This window comes from Sorex fumeus, unplaced genomic scaffold, assembly GCF_029834395.1.
Source record: "Sorex fumeus unplaced genomic scaffold, SorFum_2.1 ptg000010l, whole genome shotgun sequence".
NCBI classification, from domain to species: domain Eukaryota; kingdom Metazoa; phylum Chordata; class Mammalia; order Eulipotyphla; family Soricidae; genus Sorex; species Sorex fumeus.
This window is the reverse complement of record NW_026606067.1, coordinates 1,512,409-1,538,974: the sequence shown is the minus strand read 5'-3', so window position 1 is coordinate 1,538,974 and position 26,566 is coordinate 1,512,409. Positions and strand designations below refer to the sequence as shown.

The following is a 26,566-nucleotide window of genomic DNA, read 5'->3' as shown; positions in this document are numbered from 1 at the left end:
CTCCATTCCCGTCCCACCGTCCCTAATAAAAGGTCTGATATCTGAAGGATCTTTGAATGTGCTCTCGTGCAGCGCGGCCAGTATCCCAAGTGGGTGTTGCCCACTTGCAGCTCGGCCCTAGGAAAGCCCCCCTCCAGCCTCCCAGAGCACCCCCCTCCCCCCCCGCCCCAATCCCAAGCGAGTCTGGTGGGAAAGGCGCCGTCCTCGTTCGTGCGGCAGGGGGCGCTGTCTCCGGAGGCCCTGCCCCCCACCCCACCCCCGTTCCCGCCCCTTTCTCGCTCCCGCCCGGCGCGGGTGCGCAGGCGCGGCTTCGCGGATTGGCCGCGCGCGGGCGCCGTCACTCAGTGGCGGGTCCCGGCCGCGGGGCTGGCGGGCTGGAGGGAGGGAAGATGGCGGCGGCGGCGGCGGCTGGCGCGGCCTCGGGGCTGCCGGGGCCGGTGGCACAAGGGCTGAAGGAGGCGCTGGTGGATACGCTCACCGGGATCCTGTCCCCGGTGCAGGAGGTGCGGGCGGCGGCCGAGGAGCAGATCAAGGTGCTCGAGGTGACCGAGGGTGAGTGCGGCGGGACCGTCACGCGGGTGGCTCGGACCGGGGCCGGCCGGGAGTCCCCGCCCGCTGGCCGCCGCGGACGGGTCCGCGCTCTCCGGGGCCGCTGGCCGGGGGCGCCGGGGCCCGCGCGGGAGGGAGCTGGGCGCGGGGCCGCCCGCGGGGGGCGCGCGGACGGCGGCGGGGCCGGCTCGAGGGAGGGGCGGGGGGCCCGGCCGGCCAGCTGGGTGGTCCTGGGTTGGGGCGAGGGAGGCCGCTGGGAGGGGGAGAGAGCGAGCGAGAGGGCAGGGCCGTGAGGAGGCGGCCGGGCTCGCCTGGAAGATGCCATCAAAGAAGTTCCTGCCGCCGAGTTAGAAACCTCCGCCCGGTCGGCTTTCCCTTTTTTTTCCCCCATGCTTTTTCCCGGGAAAGCACGTCGATGGCACAGGGGGCCGCGTCTTCCTCACCGCATCTCCCCCATGCATTTTCCAAATGATTTTGCGCTTCACTGCATAGAGCTCGGTGCAGTTCTCTTGGGGTGGGGGGAACAGATCATCTTTTGTCTCTGAGCCATCGTGTGGGCCCCCCATCCCCCCCCCCCAGTCTGTGCTTTAAGGTGATGGAGAAAGGGGCGGGGGGCGGGGTGGGTGGGAGGGGTGCGAGATGTCAATTTCCTGCTGAGTGGCCCTTCCCAGCGTGCAGTGAAATCTACAAAGAACAATTGGGTCATCCTCCTGGCGGGTGTGTGAGCCATCAATCCTGATGGCCAGACTTCCTGGAAGTTCTCCAAATACTCAGAATACCCTCACCACCACCCCCCCCCAGCCCCCCTCCAGGCTCAACAAAAAATGTTTCCACCATCTTTTAAAGCCCTCCTTTGAGAATAGGGCAAGTCGGCAATAGCAGTCAGGCTGAAAAACCCTGAATTGGTTCTCCTGGCCCTTTTAGTTTGCGGGGAGGGCCACACCCAGCCATCTTTGGGTCCATGTTTGGGATTGAACCTGGGGTTCCTACATGCAGAGCATGTGCTTCAGCCCTGGACTTAATATTTTTATTGAAAGAGAATCTAGCTTTACAGTATCCTTTGATTTTTTTTCACCTTTATTTATTTTTATTTAGGGGCCACACCCAGGCCTGCCGAGCCCTACTAGGAACTCCCAGCCAGGTGGGGCCAGAGATCAAATCTGAGGCTCCACATGGAAGCCTGTACTTCAGCGCTTTGGGCCACCTTCCCATCCTGGAAATGTAATGCTTGTCTTCAGAGAGCTGCTGCAAATAAATTTTCTACCATAAGACAGGCTATGGGCCATTTCGAAGACCTGGTTGTAATTGTCATTATATAAAACGTCATATAGGCTCTCTAAGAGAAGCAACTATTTGTAGGAGAAAGCTGTTTGAGAGCTAGGCGTATATTTTTCTGAAATAGAGTCTCCTAGGTTAATATTTCTGGCAGTATCTCTGCCCCTCTTGGGTAGGAGGAGGAAGACTGAGAGGGTAAAGGAAGCCCATTCCAGTCCTGCTGCCAGTGGAGTATAAGTTGAGGGTCTGATTTCCAGGATGTCGCCTGATGTTCCTGGTGCCCCAGATTTGCCTAGGAAAGGTGAATTTTGGCTCTTGCCCTGTTGTTCCCAAACCATTCTTCCGGGGGCTTCGATCGCTATTCTAGACAAAACTCTTGGTCACATTTGAGTGACAATCATGTATAAACTGCTTGAGGTTTTCTTGAATTCCTAATCTCTTTCCTTTTGTGTCTTAACTCACAAACGAAGGAGAAGTGCAGAAGTTTCACTGGATCTAGGCCACTGCTTGATTACATTGAAACACGCACACAGAGTTTACTGGTGACTGTTAGGCTGTGAGAGTTGCTGTGAGACTCAGGAAGACGCCCAGGAGGTGACCAGACATGCATGTTGGAATAGGAAGGCATATGTCCCCCATACAGGTCAGGATATGATGTCCAGAGTGACAGCAAAGCTCTGGAAATAAATGAGATGCTTTGGACCTCTTGGAGGCCACCTGTGTTTTAAATAGTCTATTTAAAAACCGTAAAAGTTCACTCCCTGAATGACTGATATTTATTTGAAGGAGGATAATTCACCACCACCACCACCCCCCCAGGTGTCCTTGCTTCTCTTCTCTCCTTTTTCTTTATCCTTTAACAAGGTATTTGATTTGTTTTGTCTTTGCCTTTGGGTCCTGAGTACCCAAATATGAAGTTTGAATCTTAGATGTTGGGTTTTTTTTTTTTTTTACTTTTTTTGGGTCACACCCAACATGCATAGGGGTTACTCCTGGATCTGCACTCAGGAATTACTCCTGGAAGTGCTCGGGGGACCATATGGGATGCTGGGACTTGAACCCGGGTCGGCCATGTGCAAGGCAAATGCCCTACCCCGCTGTGCTATCGCTCCAGCCCCAGTTGTTGTCTTAATATGACTTCTCCAGGAGTTGTTACCCTCTTTAACCTGGAAATACAGCAATGTAGCATTGGCTCCTGGGGATTTAACCACCTCTCTACCTTAGAGCACCAGCAGGACTTCGCTCCTAGATTTCCCTGGAGGCCGGTCCAGAAGCTTCTTGCAAATGTAGGGACAAATACTTTGGATCAAATGAACGAAGTAATTATGTACCCCTTTAAGTTTTTTCACATTTTTTATTTTTTCTAGTAGAAGAAACTACATTCTCTGGTCCTAGGAAATATTTTTATTTTTCCCTGAATTGAAACAGGTTTTATTGTGGAAGTTTTGAGGAAGGGGGAAGAGAGAGATAACAGGCTCAAATGAGAACGCGGGCTTCTCCAGAGTGGAGAGGGAGCCCCAGTACACATCCCAGAGTTCCATATGAAAGTGCACATCTCAAGAGGGGACATGTGGCGATGCATGTGCTTGGGCACCACATGTGCTCAGCAGCAACACATGGGCACAGGCAGCATATGCGCCCTAGGGAACACTTTTTAAAAATAAAAGTAAAGTTGATTTTAAAAAGTTACTAAAAAAAATTTGTTCTGTTAAGCATTTTTGCTTCCATGTGACCCTAAGTCAAATGTTAACCAGATCTGGTGTGGGTTTTTTTTTTTTTTTTTGGTCCCTCTTTCCCCTCAGAACCTCTCAATCTTTGAACCATTTATATCGTTGATCTTTAAGATCACCTGTTAGGGACTGGAGTGATAGCACAGCAGGTAGGGTGTTTGCCTTGCACGCGGCCAACCCGGTTTTGATTCCCAGCATCCCATATGGTCCCCGGAGCACCGTCAGGAGTAATTCCTGAGTGCAGAACCAAGAGTAACCCCTGTGCATCGCTGGGTGAGACCCAAAAACCAAAAACCAAAAAAAAAAAAGATCGCCTGTTAGATCTCCTCTAATAGACCAACGTGCCACTTGGCTTATAGATGATGACTCCTGACCTTAAAGCTGAAGTGAAGGAATCTTAATTTTTGATCAGGGATGTGGCTTAGCAGGGGGGTACTTTTCTTGCATATGTGATGCCCTGTATTTGCTCGGTAGGGGTGGGGAATGAAGTTGGAGGGCACAGGTCAATTGTTAACACCCTTTTAAATGGACAAGTGAGAAGCTTTGGCATGCTTTCTGCAGATTCTGGAATAGGGGAACGGTTATTTTTGAAAATAGGTTGCTGGAGCACAAGGTACATTCTGGGCATTCACTCTGCCAGCTGTTCTTTTCCAAGAAATAACTTGACTATAATTCCCACATCCTCCAGTATGGGGGCCAGGAAATGTGTGTGTGGGAGCGAGTCACCGCAAATTGACTCCTGAGAGATCATGGTTGGCTGTTTCTCAGCCTGGTGTCCTGGAATGGTTTTCTTGAGTTCTTTTACTTTCAGTTTTCCCTGGTCACCTGGAATTTGAGGGACAGAAACCTAGTACACCTTTTTGAATCGTTAATTAACAGGATTAACTAGAGGCGAGGGTACAGCTGACTCCCTCCCTTCTGGATGAGCATGTTACTTTAATGTTTGGAAGTTCCTGTGCTATACAAGATTCCAGCAGGTAATTGTGTGCTTTAGGAAGCTAACTTCATTTGGTGTAGGATGATTGAGATTTTGAGTTTAATCAGCAAAGGCTTGTAGGAATCCAGTGTTACCTCAGTGGAGTAAAAAATGAAAAGCGTTTTGATCTCTTCGGACATTCTTCTAATTCCACTTGTATGTAATAAGCAGGGCCATGGCAAGTGTTTTATAAACAGTAAATGAAAGGACTCAGACTGTGCACTCTTCATATCAAATCAGTGGTTCTCTGATCTGCTTTGACCACTGTGGCTTAGTAGGTTAAGATCATGACTTGATTGTGCCAGCATTTTAGTTTGGGTGTATTTATGGGTTTTGGTGGGGGTTTTTTTGTATGTTTTTGTTGTTGTTGTTGTTGTTGTTGTTGTTGTTGTTCTGAGACCACACCCAGTGATGCTCAGGGCTTACTTCTGGCTCTGCACTCAGGAATTACTCCCGGTGGTGCTTGGAGGACTCGTTGGAATGCTGGGGATTGAACCCAGGTCAGCTGCCTGCAAGGCAAGCACCATTCCTGCCATACTCTCTCCAGCCCTGTGTGGTGGGTTTTTAACATTTTTTATTTTAAGCATCTTGGAATGACGGTTTTTCCTTTTTTCTTCTTCTTTCTGTTTTTCCTCTAAGAACAGCATCGCCCAGATCACCAGATGATGGAAGGAGTAGCTTTCATTTACAAGCTCTAATTTTCCAGGCCAGCACAGCTGACTTTCCTCTGTAACTAGAGTTAGATCCTCATAATTAGAAGATCCTGTTCTTCTTTTAGTTGTTTCTTTTTCTCTATTAGAAATGAAGATGCTTGTTTCCCTCCAGCGTTTGGCCTCGACTTTGTCTTTTCTGTCTTGCTCCCAGCAGAGAAGTCACAGGAAATACTTTCTTTTTCCCTTTCCTTCCACTGCCATTGAATTGAACTTGGGAGGGGTGGAATCATCTGTCCCTCGCTCTTCCTGCCCAGATCCCTGTGCCAGCTCCCACATCTTAGATGCCTAGAGAGAGACGAACGTTCTAGCTGGAAGTTTGCTTTCTGGTTCTCATGGGCACTTTTCTGGCTCTCTTACAGTATAGCGTAAGCACAGCCACCTCGAAGGGAATCCCTCCCGGATCCAGACGCACACCTGGGCATGTGGCGGGCACTGAGCCGAGCGGAAGGCGGCCACGCTCGGAAAAAGGCCAGTTGTGGAGTTTTCTTTTCCCCTTTCATCTGTGATTTTGTAGTGCTTATCACCCCCCCCCCATAGAAAATGGGGGGCCTTTTCCAGAACTCTGCTCAGAATCCCCTCCCCTAGCTCGCTCACATGGTCCCCGCTCACAGTTCTTCCTGTCACTCATTTCCCTCACTGCCACGAAGTATCAGGTCCTGTGCCTGCATCCCCTTGACACTGCAGAAGGTACTCTGGACTCACCCTTTATCCTCATGCTCTCCTCCAACTGCCTCTCCAGCCAAGTGTCAGTGAGGTGTGTTTGTCCGGTGGACTGGAGGCAGAGAGTGGGGAGCAAGGATAATGAGGCATGGACAAAAAGCCTGAAGTCACAGAGGATGCGCTAAGGACAGAGGAAAGGAGTCATAGGAAAGAAATCAGAGGAAGCCATAGGTAGGATCAAGAACCTCAGTTAGTGGAAACCCACGTTAATAGAATGAGCTTTATCATTATTTCACCGTAGAAAATTGAGCTAGAGAGGGTCCGGAGGGATCATACAGTGGGTAGGGCACTTGCCTTACACACAGCTGACTCGGGTTCGATCCCTAGCATCCCATATGGTCCCCTGAGCACTGCCCAGAGTAATTCCTGAGTGCAGGGCCACGAGGAACCCCTGAGCATCATCGGGGGGGGGGGGGGGGGATTGAGTTAAAGAGATTAAATTTCCTAATAAAAGTGGCTTTTGAAAGTTAACCTACAGCCTCCTCAGGAATGTCCTCTTTTAGATGGAATTTTAGTTTATTATGAATTGGACCTTTCTCGTGCAAGACAATATAAAGTAACTCTGTGTTTCTATTATAATTTCCCCTCTCTTAATAATACAAAACTAAATGATCACACTACTGAATGTAGTGCTTCCTAAAGACATTATGTTAATGGAGCCAGGGAGATAGCTTAAAGGGCTAGTGTCCAGAATGCCAGAGCCCCTGTCCAGCCCACACCACCACCTGGTCCCACAGAAGTATCCCCTGAGCACCACCAAAATAAAATAAAAAGCAGAAATAATGTTAAAGATATCAGTAAGCAGAAGGGGAGCTCCCCCAAAACATACTAAGTGAAGGTACTTTAGTCCTTGCAAATATACTTAGTATTCCTTCCAAAAATACCATATTATCTCTGTTAAGTGAATATCTGTAAGTGAGATTTTTGCCATTTAATATAAGTCAGCAGTGAATAAAAGCATCTGTGGTGATCAGATTTAAAATGCATCAGAACCGAGACTTAAACCCGAAAGCTTTGTAACTGCTGTCACGGTGATTCAATAAATCACTTGATCACTTGATACCCCCTTACTCATCAGATTTGTTCCAACGGGTGCCAGTAATGTCTCCATTCATCCCTGTTGCGTGCTAGCATAGCCCAATGGCATCTATTCATTCTAGGAACATGAAGAGCCTCAAACTGATCATTAGGGTCTTGACGAAGAAGTCTGACCATCTCGTAGGTGGGCATCCACGTGATCTTTTGACGTCCCGTGGAATCCAGTCAGTAATGGCTTCTAGTCCAGCGGTCATCTCTAAATCTCATTACGTGTCCAGCCCATCTGATTTTTGATGCCTTGGCAAATGAGACAGCGTCCCTGATTCTTGAGCATTGACGGAGATCGGAACTCCGGATTCTATCTCTCATTTGAGTGAAGCGTGATACTCCAAGCATAGCTCTTTCGATTCCTCTTTGAGAGACCCGAATAGCGTTTTCATCCTGTTTTCGTAGGGCCCAGGTCTCTGAGGCATATGTTAATGCAGGAAGAACAGTGGAATCAATAAAATTATAAAAGGGGGGGGGAGTAAGGTGGAGTTCATGCCCAATTCAATCAGCCTAATCAATGGCTGAATAAATAGCCATATTCGTACATAAAATAAATACGTAAAATGAATCAGAGGGGCCAAAGTGATAGCACAGCGGGATGAGGCTGACCTGAGTTTGATCTCCAGCATCCTGTGTGGTTCCCTGAGACCGCCAGAAGTGATCCCTGAACATTGAGACAGGAGTAAGCCCCAAGGACTGCCAGGTGTGGCCCAAAAACCAAAAAAATAAAGTTGGAGATGGCTCAGAGGGCTGGAGCACATGCTCTGCATGCAGAGACCCTGAATTTGGTCCCTTAGGATTCCTCATTGACTACGCTGGGAAGAGCCCCCAGCACTGCTTTGTATGGCCCCAAACAAGTCAAAGTATGACTTGTCCTTCCCATGCTTTGGTTGTATAGCAGAATTCACCGTTGCATTGTACTCTCCTTTGTTACTGCTTGTTAATAATTTTTCAAGTAGTTTGCGGCAGGACTCTGCAAGGGAGCAAATCTAAGTCATTGAGCATGTGAGGTAGGTGCTCTGCCGTGAATCTCATCATCCCCAGCGCCAAGTAGCTGGAAAGTTTCGTTGCTTCTATTTTGATTGATGCCCTTTATTTCTAATGGACATATGGTCTTCACAGATAAAATAATTGGTTTCCTGTTACATGCCCCTGTAACCTAGTCCAAATGAGGTTTATATCTTTGAATTTGGGGGCTTTCCAAACCAGGGCTGATAATGTGGTCACTGTTCTTGAACTTCAGAAGCCCTCAGAGAAGGAAATCTATCTTTCATCAATTCTGTTTGAAACTTTTTGAGACTGTTTGTTAATGACAGTGATAGTCTTTGAGGCTTCTCTCCCCCCTCCCCCCATTAAGACTTTTGAGCAGAGGTTCATGTCACTCAAGTTTCTGAGCTTCTTTGTGGACGAAGTGAACTTTCAGAGAAAATCTGTGCTTGTTACAGGTTCAGGTTCTCTGGTCAACTTAGGTTTATGGGCAACTCCAGATGTTAGTCTTCTGCTTACATCTTTCATATCCCTTACAGTCTCGCAAAGGTAGGAAGCAAGGTGGAAATTAGGGTATTGTCTTTGATATGTTTATGATTAAGTTAAGGACAGTTTATCATCAATACTTTTCCAGCTATTGTGATTGTAGCCACTATACTACCGTCTGCTGTACAAAATGAAAAAAAAAAAGATGTATTCAGTAAGCTTTTCTCTAAGAAGAGTAGGTTTGAAGCTCTCAGACTGGTACAAAGCACTCCCAAACACCACTATGTAGATTTTGCCTGGCCTTGGTGTCATAATGACTCAATGGTACCAGTGTATAAAGTTCATTTTCTCTTCAGGGATTCTCAGGATTTCTCTCCAACTCTTAACTGGATCTTTCTTTGGTGAGGTAATGAGTTCAGATTTGTTAAAACCTTCATCTCAATTCAAGTTTCAATCTTTGTCAAAAATCTATTTTATTCCTTGGTATCTTTTTCAATGATTATAATGTTCATCTTGATCTCATTGCAGTTTGTCATCATATTGATGCAGAAACTGTTGAAACAGTGCCTTAAAGAAAATATTTTGTGGCCCATGTCATTTATAAATAAGCCTATAGATCATTCTGATGGATAGCCTATAAGATATGCCAAAACTGATCCCCCATGTCTTGGGAGGCCAAATGACATTCTGTGCATATTTGGAGCCATAAATATAGTTTTTGTTATTGGAGAGATAGTACAGTGGGCAAGGTGCTTGCTTTGCAGGCTGCCAACCTGGGTTTGATCTCATCCCCATATGGTCCACTGAGCATCGCCAGTGGAAAGAAAATAAAAGAACAATATCCATTATAGTATAAGAATTTAAACAAAGTAGAGGTACCCTTGCAAGTACCCTTTCTTTCTTCTGTAACTGGATTTCACCTGTGTATTTTGGAGTAGTTTATTTTGAAGAGGAGGGAGAGCATATGCAGTGCCAGGGATAGAGCCGGAGTTGCCCATATGCAGGCACACTTGAGCCCTGAACTGTCTCCCAGCCCCTTGGAGCACTGCTTGAACACTGGGATCTGGAAATCCTGAGGTGTCTCTGACTTGTCTGTGTCTTACTCAGCTCTGAAAGGCGGCTTCCAGTTGTGTGGATTTTAGACACCTACCCTTTGTTCTGTTAGTGCATTTTATAGTGTTCGTCTGAACTAGCCAAAATAATGATTAGACTGGGTTTCAGAATCTTCTTCAGAAGAGATAGTTCTTCAGAGTTTGAGCATTTGCTTGTGATTACTGTGAATGCTTTAGAAAGAATGTGACTTCTTTTGTGGTAGAATGCAGAATTTTTCCTTTCATAGCTTAAAGCTGGGTGATACAGGAATGTCTAAAAAATAAACGAGCTGAAAATACGAAAATATGGATAATAAGATAAGAATCTAAGAATCCAGGGGTTGGAACGATAGCACAGCGGGTAGGGCGTTTGCCTTGCACACGGCTGACCCAGGTTTGATTTCCAGCATCCCATATGGTCCCCTGAGCACCGCCAGGAGTAATTCCTGAATGCAGAGCCAGGAGTAACCCCTGAGCATTGCTGGGTATGACCCAAAAAGGAAAAAAAAAAACCCTAAGAATCCAGGGCTGGAGAGCTAGTACAGGAGGGAAGGTTTGCATGCAGCTCCATTGTCCTGCTTCAGATCCCTAGCACTGTGTATGAGCCCCTGAGCATTGCTGGATGTGGCCTGACCTCTCTGTTCCCCTGCCCTGCCTCCTCCCCTCCCCCAACCAAAAAAAAAAGAAACTAAGAATTCACTGAAATGTGACAAAATAGAAAAGTCAGTAACCTTTACATACACGAATAATTAAAGGTTAGGGGATAGAATGATGATTTAGAAGCATTTATGATAGCAACAAAAAATAGTTAGGAATGACAATAGCAAAACAATGTACAGTATTTCTGTAGAAGAAATTGCCAACAGTTCCAGAGATTTTTGAGGAAAAGTATAACATTAAAGATGAGGTAGGAAAGCTGATCCCAAAGGCCTTAGAAAAGCAGGTGTGCTCGAAAATCACCCCAGAGACAGTGCAAAAGGAGAGCGAGGAGGAAGGATGCGGTCTAGCAAGCAGTTACGGAGCCTCTCTAATGAGCCCAGCTTGGCTTCGTGATCCAGTAGACCTGTGGCTTAGAGACAGACAGCATCACTACCAACTGAAATGTAGGGTGGAGAAAGGCGGTGTCTTAAATCACAGAGTCAAAACGGACTTAACAAAGGTGCTTGAAAAGATAGCTAGCCTTTGAAGTTAAGCCAGACATCAAAAAGGAAAAAGAACTACCAGTGTTGGCACAGATGCAGGAAGAAAAAGACTCTGATTCATTGCAGGTTGGAATGCCAAATGGTCCAGCCTTTTGGGAAAACATTATGGGCATTCCTCGAAAAACTAGAAATTGAGCCTTCTATATGACCCAGCAATACCACTCCTGGGAATATACCCTAGGCGTCCAAAAACACAATGCAGGAAAAGCCCTCTGCTCTTCTATGTTCATTGCAGCACTATTCACAATAGCCAGCATCTGGAAACAATCCAAGTGCCCAAGAGCTGCCCAAGAGCAGATGAGTAAGTAAAGAAACTATGGTACATCTACACAATGGAATACTACACAGCTGTCAGGAAAAAAAAATGAAGACATGAAATCTGCTTATAAATGAATGGACATGGAAAATATCGTGCTGGTGACATACGTGAGAAGGACAGATATAGAATAATTTCACTCACTTGTAGGATATTTAAAAACACAGTGTGAGACAGATACCTAAGGACGATAGAAACAAGGGCCAAGAGGACTGATCCAGGTTGAAAACTTGCCCTGGCCGGGAAGGGCAATTAGAACAGAGAACGGAACACTATGGCAATGATAATTGGAAATAACCACTCTGAACGAGAACTGAGTGCTGAAAGTAGGCAATGGGATCAGCATAATAACGTTTCAGTGCCTGTGTTGCAAAAACCGTAATGCCAGAGATACAAAGGGAGGGAGGGAGGGAGGGAGGGAGGGCGGGCGGGCAAGTGTCTGCCATAGAGGCAGGCTGATGGGTGGGGCGGATGGGAAACTGGGTTCATTGGTGGTAGGAAATGTACACCAGTGAAGGGATGGGTGTTGAAACAATTGTATGGGTAAAATCCAATCATGAGCAACTTTGTAATTGTGTATCTCACAGTGATTCAATTAAAAAGTAAAAAATAAGAAACTAAGTGCTAGAGAGCTGGAGATAGTATAAAGATGAAAGCACCTGCCTGCATGCTATGGTGACCCTATTTGAATGTTGGCACAGTACCCGAGCAATGCCAGGCATGATGATCTCTTAAGTACCTCTTGATGTGGTCCCCCACCCCCAAAAAAAGAACGCTCCAGCTGGGTTAGGAACTTCAATATTTAAACATAAAACTAGGGCTGAGAGGAAGAATGCTGCTGCAGAGTGAGTGGTGATGAGGCGGAGTCCCTGGGGTCTCCACGTCCCCAGCCCTGGCAGCCCGGCTCTCAGATCCCTCCTGCGACAGACTAAATGTTGGTTGCCCCACAGCCAGGTGTTCTGCCAAGACACACCCCACCGCCATCCCTCAAAATGAAAAGGTGACAGTCCCTGAGAACACCGCAGCTGTAAAGGGGGGTGTGCAGCTTTTTGATGTGCCTCAGCTAAGAGTGCACCCCTGAGTGCCAGCACCAAAATGCAAGGAGGGTACGTCTCAGCAACACCATGGCCCAGGCAAGCAGTGGGCTGTGCAGCTGCCAAGGTCCACAGCCAGGCCTGGCACTGCCTGGGGTCACTGTATCAACAGCAGCACAAAGCAGGGAGGAATACATGAACAATGTTTCATTTTTCTTAATGAGAGTGTGTATGTGTTTCTGTCTGTCTGTCTGTCTGTGTTTCTGACACCCAGCATTACTCAGGGCTTACTCCTGGCTCATAGCACAGCAGTAGGGTGTTTCCCTTACATGCATCCAGCCCAGCCGAGCTGGGCTCGATTCCTCCGCCCCTCTCAGAGAGCCCGGCAAGCTACCGAGAGTATCTCACCCACACGGCAAAGCCTGGCAAGCTCCCCGTTACTTATTCAATATGCCAAACACAGTAACAACAAGTCTCACAAGGAGACATTACTGGGCCCGCTTGAGCAAATTGATGAACAATGGGAGGACAGTGCTACAGTGCCACTCCTGGCTCTGCTCTGTGCCACTCCTGGCTCTGCTCTCAGGAATCACTCCTGGTAGTGCTGGGAGGTGGGGGGCGTATGGGATGAAGGGTCAGTGCACGCAAGGCAGGTGCCTTAAGTGCTGCATGCACTATCTCTCTGGCTCCATCTTCTTTCTTAGGTTTTGGGCCACACCAGTGGTCCCTGGGGCTCACTTTGGATACATTCAGTCCTGGACCCTTCACATGTAAAGCTTGTGCTCAACCCTCTGAGCTGCCTGTCCGGCCCAAAGAAAGACTTTTTAAACTGTGACTCAAAATCCAGAGGCAATGAAAGATTAGATACATTTAACTATGTAAAACATCCCCTAATTTGCATGACAAAAACAGTATATAAAAAATCAAGAGAGCTGACAGAGCAGGAGACGTTTTTTTATAGCATATATCACAGCAAAAGAATAATGTCTTTAATGTATAAAATGACTCTTAGAAATTGAGAAACAAAGAACCAGAACCCCACTAGAAAAATGGGGGAGAGATGTGGACATTCCTGGTGCCACCACCACCAAGAGACATTTAGACAGAAAAAGAACTTAAAGTAATTGATCAGAGAAATAAAAAGTTACATTGAAATACTGTTTCTCATCAGACTGGCAGAAATTCTAAAGTATGTTACTGCATTTTTTTGGGTAAGATTGTGGAGAAATGCTCCAAATACTACTGGTGGGAATGCAAAGTGATTTAGTCCAACTGGAGGAAAATTTGGCCACAGTTAGCAGTGCACATGCTCTTATCTTTTGACCACTTAAAAAAAAATGCTTTTAGGCTTTAGTCCACTTATGACAGTGCTTAGGGTTTTTTGTTTTTGTTTTTTGTTTTGCTTTTTGGGTCACACCCTGCAATGCACAGGGGTTACTCCTGGCTCTGCACTCAGAAATTACTCCTGGCGATGCTCAGGGAACCATATGGGATGCTGGGAATTGAACCCGGGTCGGCTGTGTGCAAGGCAAACACCCTACCCGCTGTGCTATCACTCCAGCCCCAGTGCTTAGGGTTTACCCCTGACTCTGTGCCCAGGGGTCTGGTGGCAGGATCAGGGGACCACATATGGTGGATGGTGTCTGGGATTGAACCTGGGTCTGCAGCATGCATGGCATGTGCCTTAACTTGCTGTCCTCTCACCCTGGGTCCTGTAGTAAGTTTTGGCATCGGGAACTTGGAGTCCTCATGTTTTGTTGTTCAAGGCGTTTCCGCTATTCAAGGTCTTCCTGAAGACTCTGTTCATTTGAGGATGGTTTTTCCTATTTATACAGAAATATTGGGGTTTTGGTAGGAATTTCATTTAGGGGCTAAACTCTGATTGGAGGGGTAAGAGTGGTACGTAGCTTTCCATTGCACAGTTCAGGATTAATGCTTACTTTGTTCATTGGAAACTGTTCACTTATACCCCTTATTTTTAGGATTCAGCCTCTTAAGCCAGGTGGATTTTCTTAGACCTAATCTTCTCTAACTTGCACTGGTATATCTGCTCAAGTCCTAATATTTTCTCTTTCAATTTTCCTTTTGGATTAGGGCATTGTTTCCCCTGGTGGGTAATATGACCCCCTTAGGTCCAGAGGAGCAGTGATGACCTCGAGTCTTTGAAGGGGTGCTTTCTGTTAGCTCTGAGAAGGAATATTGCGCAGAGCTACTGAGTGACTTGACTTTTCACAGTGAAATGAGTTTGGGAACTTCTGAGCTAGATATAATTCCCGTGATGCACTAGATGCTGCATTCACTGATTAAGAGGAAGACCTTGCCATTTTGGCAGAGAAGCTGGCCGGGGGGTGCTGTGCAGTGCTGTGATGTGGGACTGTCCATACCCTGCATGTCGATCTGTGTCTTGCTTAGGAGAATCGTCTCAGTGGTTCGTTACTTATAGAAGCAGTGGATCATGTTTTTTTTCCTGGAATCTTGTTGACATCAGGGTTAAAATTGCAGTCATTTGCTCTTTCTTTCCTGTGTGTTTAAGACTCACAATAGAATTTTCTGTTTCAGAATTTGGTGTTCACCTAGCAGAGCTGACTGTAGATCCCCAGGGGGCACTGGCAATTCGTCAGGTGAGTCCACACTGATTGGCCCTGAAAGAAATGTTCCTATACTTGGTGATGAAACGTTCTTATGAGAAAGAGAAAGAATGAGGTCAATTTATAAATAACACGGAATTTCCAGGAGGGAGTAATAGAGCAGGTAGGGCGCTTGCCTTGCACACAGCCATCCCAGATTTCATCCCTGGAATCCCATACGGTCCCTGAGCCCTCCAGGTATGAGCCCTGAATGCAGAGTGAGGAGTAAGCCCTGAGCATCACTGATGTGACCCAAAAATCAGTGTTAATCATCTGGAATTTTGTACTGAAAATGAGCCTCAGACCCACGTGCCCAGTTTTAGTTGTGAAGAAAGTCTCTGAACTATGCTGTTAACTTTCTCTCTTCACAGCTGGCGTCAGTCATTTTGAAGCAATATGTGGAGACTCACTGGTGTGCCCAGTCAGAGAAGTTTAGGCCTCCTGAAACTACGGAAAGGGTAAGGACTTATTTAAATTAATCTACCCAGAGAGATTTGAGGGCCTTTTTTATTTCCCCAGAAACTGGCTTTCGATATTAGCACTGACAGAATTCAAAGAAAGAGAACTAAATAGGAAAAATGATGGCTAGCAGGCACCATGAACCTCACGCTATGGATGAAACAGCTCTGATGTTAGGCTGACCTGTGATCAGATTGGAGTACTGTCTTTTTCTAGCTATAAGATTGTGGAAAGCATTTTAACTCCTAAGCTTCAGGGGTTTTTAATATCTAAAATTAAAAGCCAGTGATATGACTCAGTAGTAGAGCACTTGGCCTTGCATCTGTGAAGTCCTCAGTTAAATTTTAGTACCACCAAACAATTGTTAATAAAATAATTTATTAACAATAAAATTAGGGCTAGGGGGAGTACAGCAGGTGAGCACTTGTCCTGTATGCAGCCAACCTGTGTTTGATCCAAGCACTTCATGCGGCTTCTGGAGTGCCTCCAAGAGTGATCTCTGAGAACAGAGCAAGTGGGAAGCCCCCAGCATCACCAAATGTGACCAAATCAAACAATAATAATGTTTAGGAGCTGGAGATAGAGTACAAGGGTTAAAGCTCCTGCCTTGCACATGTCCAGGCCCTGTTCTATGCCTGGCATTGTATATGGGCCCCTCTGTACCATCAAGAATCATCTCTAAGCACAGAGCCAAGAGTAAGCCCCAAACGTTGTTGGGTGTGGCCCAAAACCATTGAATGAATGAATGAATAAATGAATACAACCTTAACAGAAATGGGGAAATGACATTAATTTTAAATAAAAACATTTCAGAATATTGAAAACAAGTATATAAGTTCAGTTGTTAACTTTAAAGGACATCATGTTTTTCCTTAGTGTTGTGCAGTTATTTTGTGTCCACTGGAAATTTTGAGGCATTAGTCTCAAGCAGTGCTGCCCTTTGGGACATTCTGTTTAGTATTCTAACTACCAGCCACGTATGGAGTTTTGAGAACTTGCAGTTTAGCTACTATAACTGAGGAATTGTAATTTTTTAAATCTCATTGTACTTGACATTTAAATGGCCAAGCATAGGGGCTTCTGTAATGGATATTCTATAGTGGACATTGCACATTTAGAGATTATGGATGAGTTCTGAATGGTTGCCAAATTTAGATAGTTTTTGATGGATACATATGATCTGTGCATGTTGTTTTTCTTAGTGGATGGGACCCCACCAATGGCTTATAACTTGGTCTAATGGCAGGTGGGTTTTTCTTCTCTGCAGGCAAAAATCGTTATCCGGGAGCTATTGCCTAATGGGTTGAGAGAGTCCATAAGCAAGGTGCGCTCCAGTGTGGCCTACGCTGTGTCGGCCATTGCCCACTGGGACTGGCCCGAAGCCTGGCCCCAGCTCTTCAACCTGCTGATGGAGATGTTGGTGAGCGGAGACTTGAACGCCGTCCATGGCGCCATGCGAGTCCTCACAGGTATGGAAGCCTTGGCCTCGGTGTCAGTGTCTGCAGCTTAAGAAAGCTTCCAAGAGGCACTGCAGTGCAATGACTCAGAGCAGTCGGAATCGACATTTGTCACTCTCCCTGATACTCCCACTCTCTTGCCGCCGCCGCCGCCCCCCCCCCCCCCCCCCCCCGCCATCGGCACCCCCTTCCTTCATTCCTCTTGTTGTTGCAGTGACCAGGCCATAGTCATATTTCCTTGTGGTGCTCGCTGGAGGTGCCTCTGCTGAGCTGCTGCACTTGCTTGCCAGGGGTTGCTCTCATTCGCTCGTGCATCTTATGCACGAATCTGCTGGTAGAATTTCTGGCGGGTCACACACTTCTGTTGTAGTTCTTGGGCAGGCCTGCTGTGTACCAGAGATTGCACCGTCTGGGCAGCGCCTGGATCCCAGGCAGTGGAACTGCCAAGACGCCACTTGGCATGTGCAGCGGCCCAGGGGCCTGACTGGCCACATACTTCGCGGCGGCAGGCGCTTTTTGCTGCTGAGCCATCCCCTGGTCTCTCCCTCCTAATCTCTGTCTCTGTGTCTGTCCTACTGCAGTGAGTCTTGCTGGCAATGGTGTTGGCATGTAGTACTTTGATTAAATCCATACTCAGGGTGCCCTCACCTGGCTGTCAGCCTGATGGTGTAGAGCAGATGGTCTGGTTGTCAACTCAGGGCACGTTACGGGCCTCACACAGTACTGAGCACCTCAGACCCCTGCATCCGTGGAGTACAAGGGGAGAAGTACTCTCATTGTCCCGGGGACCGCTCCTGCTGTACCTAAGAGCCCCCAGAGCTGCCCCCGGTCATGGTAGGGTGGGGGGGGGGCAGTGCCCGTGGTATGGGGGCGGAGCATCGTGGCCTTACTGGTGCCCTGCCACATCAGCGGCATCTCCCTGCCCCTGTTTGATGCTGATGTTTTGTTGATGAGGGGTTGTGCATGGGTCATGTGTGTTCTGCTCACTGAAAGCAGAACATCTAGGGCAGTGCTCGCCAGAGTGCTGCCCTAGGTGCTTACCTGAGTGCACCCTAGGTGCTCCCCAGATGCTCCCTAGGCGCTCTTCCAAGTGATTTTCCTAGGTGCTTGCAAGAGAGCCACCCCCTCATCCTCCTAAAGAATTTCTTTGCTTTTGGAGGGTATCCCCCTCACACAAGTGGCACTTAAGAGGCTTGAGGCCTCTCCTGGTGACTCTTGCCCAGTGGGCCTGTGGTTCAATGCTAATGCTCAGGAATGTGGTGCTAGTTATTGCTTGGGCCAGCTCGGTGCTCAGCGACTCCAGGATTACCCAGCAGTACTTGGGAGCATGTAGTTCTGGGGATTGTACTGACATCGGCTGTATGCAAGACATACGCCTTAACCCCTGTACAACCCAGCCCAAGGGTATCTTCCTTGGGTTTTTCTCTTTTTTTGGACACACCCAGTGGTGCTCAAGGCAATGCACAGGGGTTACTCCTGGATCTGCACTCAGGAGTTACTCCTGGCAGTGCTCAGGGGACCATATGGGATGCTGGGAATTGAACCTGGGTCGGCCACGTGCAAGACAAACGCCCTACCCGCTGTGCTATCTCTCCAGCCCCATCAGGGATCACTCCTGGTGGTGCTCGGAGGATCAAACCTGAGGTCAGCCCTGTGCGAGGCAAGCACCCTACGCACTGTACTATTTCTCCGACTCCAAAGGCAGGTTTTTGTTTTGGTTTTGTTTTTAATAGAACTGTTTTCTTTGTAGAATTTACTCGAGAAGTAACAGACACACAGATGCCACTTGTTGCTCCTGTCATTCTCCCAGAGATGTATAAGATCTTCACCATGGCCGAGGTATGACATCTCAGCTCTACGCTCCATTGAGTAATAGTTGTTCGGGCTCCGGTCGGCCTCCATAGGGGACTCTGTTGTTTTGCTTCTGATCCCACACTTAGAACTGATAAAGATTCAATCTGAATGAGCCTTAGATCTTTCGCTTACAACTCCAAGGGCCAACCTTTGATAGGAACTAAGTGCTGTATTGTTTCTTCACCATACCTGGGGTACCCGGCTGAAGGCCCCAGTACATCATGCTTCCTCTGGTCTCTCATCAAGGCATCCACCTAAGTTTGATCGGCTCAGCTAAACCTTTTGAAACAATTTTATCAGTGTTTTTATATGTAACAGTCCCTCAATAATATTTGTTTTTATATATTTGATCTGTAAATGAATCAGAGCCCAAGCCTTCCAGCCCATAGAAACCCTTGTGACCAGTTCGCCCAGTCAATCGTAACATTCTCCCCGCTCTCGTTCCCACAAGACCGTCTTCTGGGTATACAGGAGTGCATGACACTTTTCCTCCCCAAGGACTCCAGTCAGAGTGTAGTTTCTCTTCTGTGACAGGCTCCCACCCAAGTCTCAAGACTGCTTTGTTAACTCTCCCCAGGTGTATGGGATTCGGACCCGTTCTCGGGCTGTGGAGATTTTCACCACGTGTGCCCATATGATTTGTAACATGGAGGAACTGGAAAAGGTAACTAACTGACTTTGGACCATAACAGACTTCACGCTTTCTCCAAGTTTGTAAGCCAAAGCAGGTGGGGCCTTAGCTGAGGCAGCACCAGAATGCACGGTGGCCAGCATTGTTGGGGAAAGAGTCAGCATTTGGGGGAATTTTCCTTTCGTAGTAGCTTAGCTGCCTTTTGTTTGAGCACAATCATCATTCAGGCAAATTTTTGGTTTTGGTTTTGGTTTTGCTTCGGGGCCATACAAGGCAATGCTCAGGGGTTATTCCTGGCTCTGCACTCGGGAATTACTCCTGGCAGCAAACTGGTGCACGTATTCTGGGAATCGCACCTGGGTTGACTACATGAACGGTAAATGCCCTCCCTGCTCTGCTATCGCTCCAGTCCCGTCATCATTCAGAACTTGGCTCCCCTTGCATGACCCTCCCATGAAACCAGGTTGCTGCAATCCACGGACTCAGGCGCGGTGCTGGAGAGTTGATCTTAAAGAGTATTTTAGCTCTTGGTGAGGAACTGCAGGTTTTGGATAAGGAAACAGTGATCTCGGTACTTGAAGTATTTGGTGACTTTATGGCTACCCTCTTCTTCTGGGACTCAGCCTGGAGAGAGCTTTACCTGCCCCAGCCTGTTTCTGACATGTGCCGTGTGTTGAAAGTGTGTATTCGCAGTCCGTCCAGTTTGACTCAGTGTCTTTTTCAGGGTGCAGCCAAAGTCCTGATCTTTCCCGTGGTGCAGCAGTTCACAGAGGCGTTTGTGCAGGCCCTGCAGATCCCCGACGGCCCCACCTCTGACAGCGGCTTTAAGATGGAAGTCCTAAAGGTAAAACCGCTGCTTCCACCTCTCAGACATGCTGGGGTCATCTGAAATGGTCGCTTTTTCTCTTGTGTCACTTGTACCTCTTGTGTTATTTTCTTCCTTTTCTTTGGTGTCTCAGGCAGTGACAGCCCTAGTGAAAAACTTCCCGAAGCACATGGTGTCTTCCATGCAGCAGATCCTGCCTATTGTCTGGAACACCCTAACTGAGAGTGCAGCTTTATATCCTTTCCTGAGAGCTAAGAGACCTGCTTCCGCCAAGCTGGGAATCTAGTGTTGGGTCTGTGATCACAGTCATGTGATTACAGTTTTGTTAATGAGGGTGTTTTTCAGAGGGTCATACCTGGTGAAGCTCAGGGCTTATTCCTGGCTCTGTGCTCAGGATCTCTCCGGTGAAGCTCAAGGGACCATCTGGGGTTCCAGGGATTGAACCAGGGTCAACTGTATACAAGGCTGTACACTATCTCTCCGGTTCCATTAATGAACCCAGTCAACCATGTGCTCCCCTGCTGTGCTGTGTCTCCAGTCCCATTGCTGAGGTTTTATTCCCAAGTATTCCCTCTTGGTGTTGGAATGTGTTGGTTGCATTCTCTTGTGAGTATACGTGAAGAGACACCAAATTTGATTCCTTTACTTTTCATCATACTTATGTGAGAACAGAAGTAAATTACACAGAAGAAGTAGAAGATCCAGTGGACTCTGATGGTATGTGATTTGTCTGATCTTATCAGAGGTATAGGGACTGAGAGCCAGCACAGGAGATTTGGTGCTTGCCTTGCATGCTGGGTCAGTCCCTGGGACCACACATGGTCCTCTGAGCACTGCCACCTCAGTGAGGCCTGAGCACAGAACCAGGAGTAAGACTTGAACACTGCTGCGTGTGGCACCCCCAAGCCCCCAAAAGGAAGAGATATAACTTAGAAAATAGGTCTAGGGATAAAAAGTCAGAATCAGGAAAAGCAATAATTTAGAGGCCTCGTTTTCTTTAGTGAGCTCTCTAGTTGAATCCCAGTGTGTTACAAATGGGGAAATGAGATTTTGAAAATCTTTCAATCATAGATTTTTAAAAAAAAAAAAAATCATGGAAGTTCTGAGCTGGAAGTGACGCTCCCAGGATCATCTTATCAGCCAACTTTTGGTGTCTTTGCTTCTCATTTTGGTGCCCCAGGTGATGCTTCCATTTCTGTTTTAATAATTTAAGTATTTTGGGTCAAAAATAGACATGCTCAGAAATACATTCAGGGCCTGAGCAATAGTACAGTAGGACATTTGCCTTGCACACAGCCGACCCAGCTTTGATACCCAGCATCCCACATGGTCCCCTGAGTACTACCAGGAGTAATTCCTGAGTGCAGAGCCAAGAGTAACCCCTAAGCATTGCTGGGTGTTACCCCCTCCAAAAAAAAATTCATGCAATATTCTGATTCTTTCATTTGAAAAATCAGAATTTACTTGGATTAATTTCTTTACTCAGTACTCTTCCTTTCTTAAGCATAATAATTAGCAAGTGGGGCCAGAGCAGTAGTACAGTGGGTAGGGCATTTGTCTTGCATGCAGCTGACATTGATTCCATCCCTAACACCCATATGGTCTGTTCCCTGAGCCCAGCAGGAGTGACAGTGCCAGGAGTAAGACCTTAGCACAACCAGGTGTGGTCCAAACACCAAAAATAATGATAGCAATTAGCAAGTACTTTACTCATTAATCGCTTAATTACTCATTAAATTGCAAAAATAATTTACATTCCAGCACAATTGCATTTATTTTGCTTTCTTCTTACTAAAATCTTCTCTTACATATTTTCTCTAGGTGAAGTCCTGGGCTTTGAGAATCTCGTCTTTAGCATTTTTGAATTTGTCCATGCTCTACTAGAAAATAGCAAATTCAAAAGCACTGTTAAGAAAGCCTTGCCCGAGTTGATATACTATATTATCCTGTACATGCAAATCACTGAGGAACAGGTAAATGATGCTTGGAAGACAGTTCTTACCTTGTATTTGCACAGTTTACCTTAAATGTGAGATCATGTGAAGCGGACTTAACTTAGAAAAATAGACATTAGAAGAACAGCTTCATGTCATGTTCTGGGAGTGCATTGGTGTCATTTTATTGTCAAATTCCTGGTTTTTGAGACTTAAGCTCTTAGAACTTTAATCGTTAGGAAAATTTTAAGGCCACTAACCAGAGTCCTTAGTATTTACATGCAGTTATTATTTATAATTTGTGAAATGTAATGATGATATCGTTTACCTGGTTGGTGCATCATTAAGACCTGAAAAAAGCATTGAAATGTAAAGTAGTACCTCTCTTTATAGAAATAACGCAAGGCTTGGCAGTTTGCTAATAAAATACTCTATCATAGTTAGAAACTTGATCCTTCCAGAATTAACAGCTGATTGACAATAGCAGAGAGCTGGTAATCTACCCAGTTCTGAAATAATTTTTACTGGAGAGCAGTAACCATTGCTACTTACCTTAACAAAGGGTTTGCTTCTCTGTATCAAGATGACTTTCAAGACTAGAGTTCAGTTTGAGGAATTTTTTGAAGTTGAAGTCTATTTTGATGAAAAACAGAACAGATAAACCATATTGTCAGCTTCACAAAACCTAACCTCACCATCCTTTCAGATCAAGGTGTGGACAGCTAACCCCCAGCAGTTTGTAGAAGATGAAGATGATGACACGTTCTCTTACACTGTTAGGATTGCAGCCCAAGATCTTTTGCTGGTAGGTCTTGGTGTATGGATCCAGTATCTCTAATCAGTGCCCCTGTATTTCTTATCTCTTGAAAGCCTAACTCGGACTGAGCAGTTAAGCCACTTTATCTTAGTTTTTCCCCTCAGACAAGAAAGCATCACAAAGGAGGTTTGAGATTCGCCATTTCCCCAAAAGTCATTAGTTCTGATTCATTTGTAAAGTTGTTCCGTTGGGGTGTGGCCCAGTACCAAAGTACATGCCTTGTATAAGATGCCTGGCATTGGGGTTTTTTTGTTTGTTTTTTGGTTTAGTTTTGGGTTTTGGTGGTGTGTTGTAGAGGTTTTGTTTTTTTTTTTTTGCCATACCCAGTGGTGCTTACACCTGGCTTTACACTCACGGATCACTCCTGGTGGTTCCTGGGGCACCATGTGTGGCTCTAAGGGTTGTCCTCAGTTAGGCTCCTTGCAAGGCACATGCGTTATCCCCACTGTGCTCTCTCTTCAGCCTGAATTGTGGACTCTGTCCCTACACAGCAAAAAAAAAAGTTCAGAGAATAAAATTCTAATGAGTAAGAGTTGTTGAATCAGGTGCATATGGTTAATTCACTCTTGTTCAGTTTTGGTTTTCGGGGCACATAGTGGAGACTGTGTAATGCAGGGCCCAACCCAACCCAGGGCTCCCGTGTACAGAGCAGAGACTGGCCCTGTGAGCTCTCTCCCACAATCGACTCTTCAGCAGTAGTCTATGGCACAAGATAGGTTGGCAAAGTTAAAATTTAAATTGCTAGGAGATGCTCCTGTTTTCTTTGGCTGTGGCCAAGTGTAGAATTGCCTCAAGGCTGAAGTTCAGTCAAGAGTCTGCCAGTTCCTGCCTGTTGGGTAGAAGTTTTGTGGTTTTTGGTGGATTCCTTTTCATTGTCCTTTAGAAACTTAAGGCTCATTTAGAGATCAACACTGCTTTAATGAGTAAATCAGTTCCCAGTGACTAAATATCAGCTTCATTGTCACCCAAAACTGAATCTGTATTTGTTCATTCATACTCTACTAAATAAAGCCAAATGGAATACTAGTTAGCTTTGCAAAGTCCAAGGACTACAGAAATACAGATTCACTAGTTCACTTGAGACCCTGGTCATATTTGTAATATACCATATCAGGGTCGTCATGTAAACAAGTTTCATTTACTTGGTTTGCCGGTTCATTATGCACAGATTTATAAGCCCCTGGTCTCTTCCTAGGCTGTGGCCACGGATTTCCAGAATGAGAGTGCAGCTGCCTTGGCTGCCGCAGCCACGCGGCATTTGCAAGAAGCAGAGCAAACCAAAAACAGCGGCACTGAGCACTGGTAAGAAGCTGCTCGGCGCCCTCGGGAACAGTCCCTGGCCTCTAGGCCTGGTGCAGCGAGTCCTGCTGTGTCTGTTTTTCCATTGGGTTTGATTTGCCCTTTACTGATTTTCATTAGTTTATAATATCAAAGAATTTCAGGGTTTCAAATCCTAGTCTTAAATTATCAGTTGCAAGGAAACAGTTGAAAACATTTCTTTCCAATCTGAAAACAACAGGTTAATTTTCTCCTTCGGAAAAGCGCTTGAGGGGCTGGAGTGATAGCACAGCAGGTAGGGCGTTTGCCTTGCATACGGCCGACCCAGGTTCGATTCCCAGCATTCCCTATGGTCCCCCGAGCATCTCCAGGAGTAATTCCTGAGTGCATGAACCAGGAATAATCCCTGTGCATTGCCAGGTGTGACCCAAAAGGAGAAAGAAAAGAAAAGAAAAGAAAAGAAAAGAAAAGAAAAAGTGCTCGAAAGAAAGAATTTCTACTTTGCTGTTGATGTTTCTTTTTGGGTTTTTTTGTTTGTTTGAGGTTTAATACACGTGTGTGTATGCATACATATATGTACATATATGTGTATATATGTATGTACATATATATGTACATATATATAATAGTTGCAGGTATACAAAATAAGGTCTAAAAATGTTTATACCACAAAGCGATTGTCATGGGAGTCTCTCTGGTTAACATCTATCATCAGGGACAAGACAGAGGCCAGCCTCCTGGAGCGCATGCCTGGGTTAAAGCCCTGAGCCAGAAATAGGCCAAGAGTACCACCAGGTGTTACCCAGAAACTAAGAAGAAAACCAAACACATGTCACTAAGCACAGATAAAAAATTTTGAGGTTTCCTTGCTTAGCAGCTTTCACATACATAGAATCGATTTGCTTGAGCGGACCCAGTAACGTCTCCATTGGAGACTTTGTTGTTACTGTGTTTGGCATATTGAATACCTCACGGGTAGCTTACCAGGCTCTGCCCTGCGGGCGAGATACTCTCAGTAGCTTGCCGGGCTCTCCGAGAGGGGCGGAGGAATCGAACTCGGGTCGGCCATGTTGGCTGCGTCAAGGCAAACGCCCTACCGCTGTGCTATCACTCCAGCCCTACATAGAATCATAAACTGTTATTTATCATATTATTGTTCCATCATGTTTTTCCAGGTACTCACTTGTAAGTGGCATTTTGTGTCTTTTGAGCTCCTTGACCACTGTTCTCTGGTGTTCATTTTGGTATTATTGGGTTTTGGTTGCCCATGTAAGTGAGCTCATAATAGTATTTCTTTGAGTTGTTTCACTTGGCATAAATGCCCTCAGGGTATGTCCATATTATCAGTGATGACAGGTGTTCTTGGGCGGGGAGAGGCAGGGTGGGAAGGGGACACCTTAGGCAGCCCAGGGCTCACACATAGAAAGCATTTGCTCTCTGGCCCTTAGAGCTCTCTCCCTAGTTCAAGATTCCATTGTGTTTTTGTTATTTTTATTTTAGTTTTTGGCTCTGGCTCTCTGTTCAGGGATCACTCTTGGGATGCTGGGACTTGAATTTGGATTACCCATGTGTAAGACAAGTGCTTGACCTGCTGTACTATCACTCCAGCTTCTCCATTGTTTCCATTTTTCTTCTTGGTTTTGTTTGTGTCTCCAGAGTGGTGCTCTGGGGATCGGGGTGGGCAGCCCCTCGCTGGTCAGCCTGGTGATTGGCGGCTAGGGCCAGAGAATGCGGGTGCTGTCTAGACCACAGGGCCACTGGGGTCCAGTCCTGGTTGTCCTTTCTCCAGCCCGCTTCTTTATTTAATGGTTGAAAAACAATTTGTTACTTGTAAATAGCACAGTTCTTCATTCATCACCGGTTGAATGCTTCCATATCGTTGAGATTGTAAATAAAACTGCAGTAATTATGAGAGCATTCATCTTTTTGAATTAGTGTCATCTTTTTCTTCAAATAAGTATCAGAAGTAGTTGAATTTTATGGTGGTTCAATTTTCAGGGTTTGGTTTTGATTTTTTATGCCACACCTGTTGACACACTAGAACTTCTGACTCTGCTTTGGGTCACTCCCAGTGGTGCTCAGAGGACCATGAGAGGACAGGGATTGAGTTGGAGTCAGTTGCATGCGAGTCAGATGGCTTTAACCCTGAACTCTCTCTTCAGTCCTTATTTTCAGTTTGTGAATTATCTCTACACTATATTTGTTTTTAATTAGAAAAATCTCATTAAATTTCACCATTTTCAACTATTGGTCTAGATTGGAAGGGCAGATAAATGGCTCCAATTTTGAGCTCAGGTCATACTAAAATCTCCTCCCTGAGATTTCTCTTTTTTTTTAACTGGACAGTGGTTTTCCTTTCACAGGTGGAAGATTCATGAGGCCTGCATGCTTGCCCTTGGCTCAGTGAAGTCCATTATCACTGACAGTGTGAAAAATGGCAGGATCCATTTTGACATGCATGGCTTCCTGACCAGTGTCATCCTTGCTGACCTCAATCTCTCAGGTATGTTTCAGCACA

The 26,566-nt window shown here is 46.2% G+C and overlaps 1 protein-coding gene across 1 annotated transcript in view; it reads left to right on the top strand.

Annotated features, from left to right (window-relative positions):
* The first annotated feature begins 349 nt into the window (after window positions 1–349).
* Window positions 350–26,566, top strand: part of IPO9 (importin 9) — a 51,945-nt gene continuing 25,728 nt past the window's right edge. Inside the window, exons 1-13 of the mRNA XM_056110632.1 lie at window positions 350–552; window positions 14,725–14,786; window positions 15,164–15,250; window positions 16,519–16,720; window positions 18,459–18,547; window positions 19,140–19,226; window positions 19,918–20,037; window positions 20,153–20,253; window positions 20,678–20,736; window positions 21,841–21,992; window positions 22,660–22,758; window positions 23,966–24,072; window positions 26,412–26,551. Of these exons, the coding sequence (XP_055966607.1) occupies window positions 390–552; window positions 14,725–14,786; window positions 15,164–15,250; window positions 16,519–16,720; window positions 18,459–18,547; window positions 19,140–19,226; window positions 19,918–20,037; window positions 20,153–20,253; window positions 20,678–20,736; window positions 21,841–21,992; window positions 22,660–22,758; window positions 23,966–24,072; window positions 26,412–26,551 (1,468 nt within the window). The 5' untranslated portion in view covers window positions 350–389. The remainder of the gene's footprint in view (window positions 553–14,724; window positions 14,787–15,163; window positions 15,251–16,518; window positions 16,721–18,458; window positions 18,548–19,139; window positions 19,227–19,917; window positions 20,038–20,152; window positions 20,254–20,677; window positions 20,737–21,840; window positions 21,993–22,659; window positions 22,759–23,965; window positions 24,073–26,411; window positions 26,552–26,566) is intronic.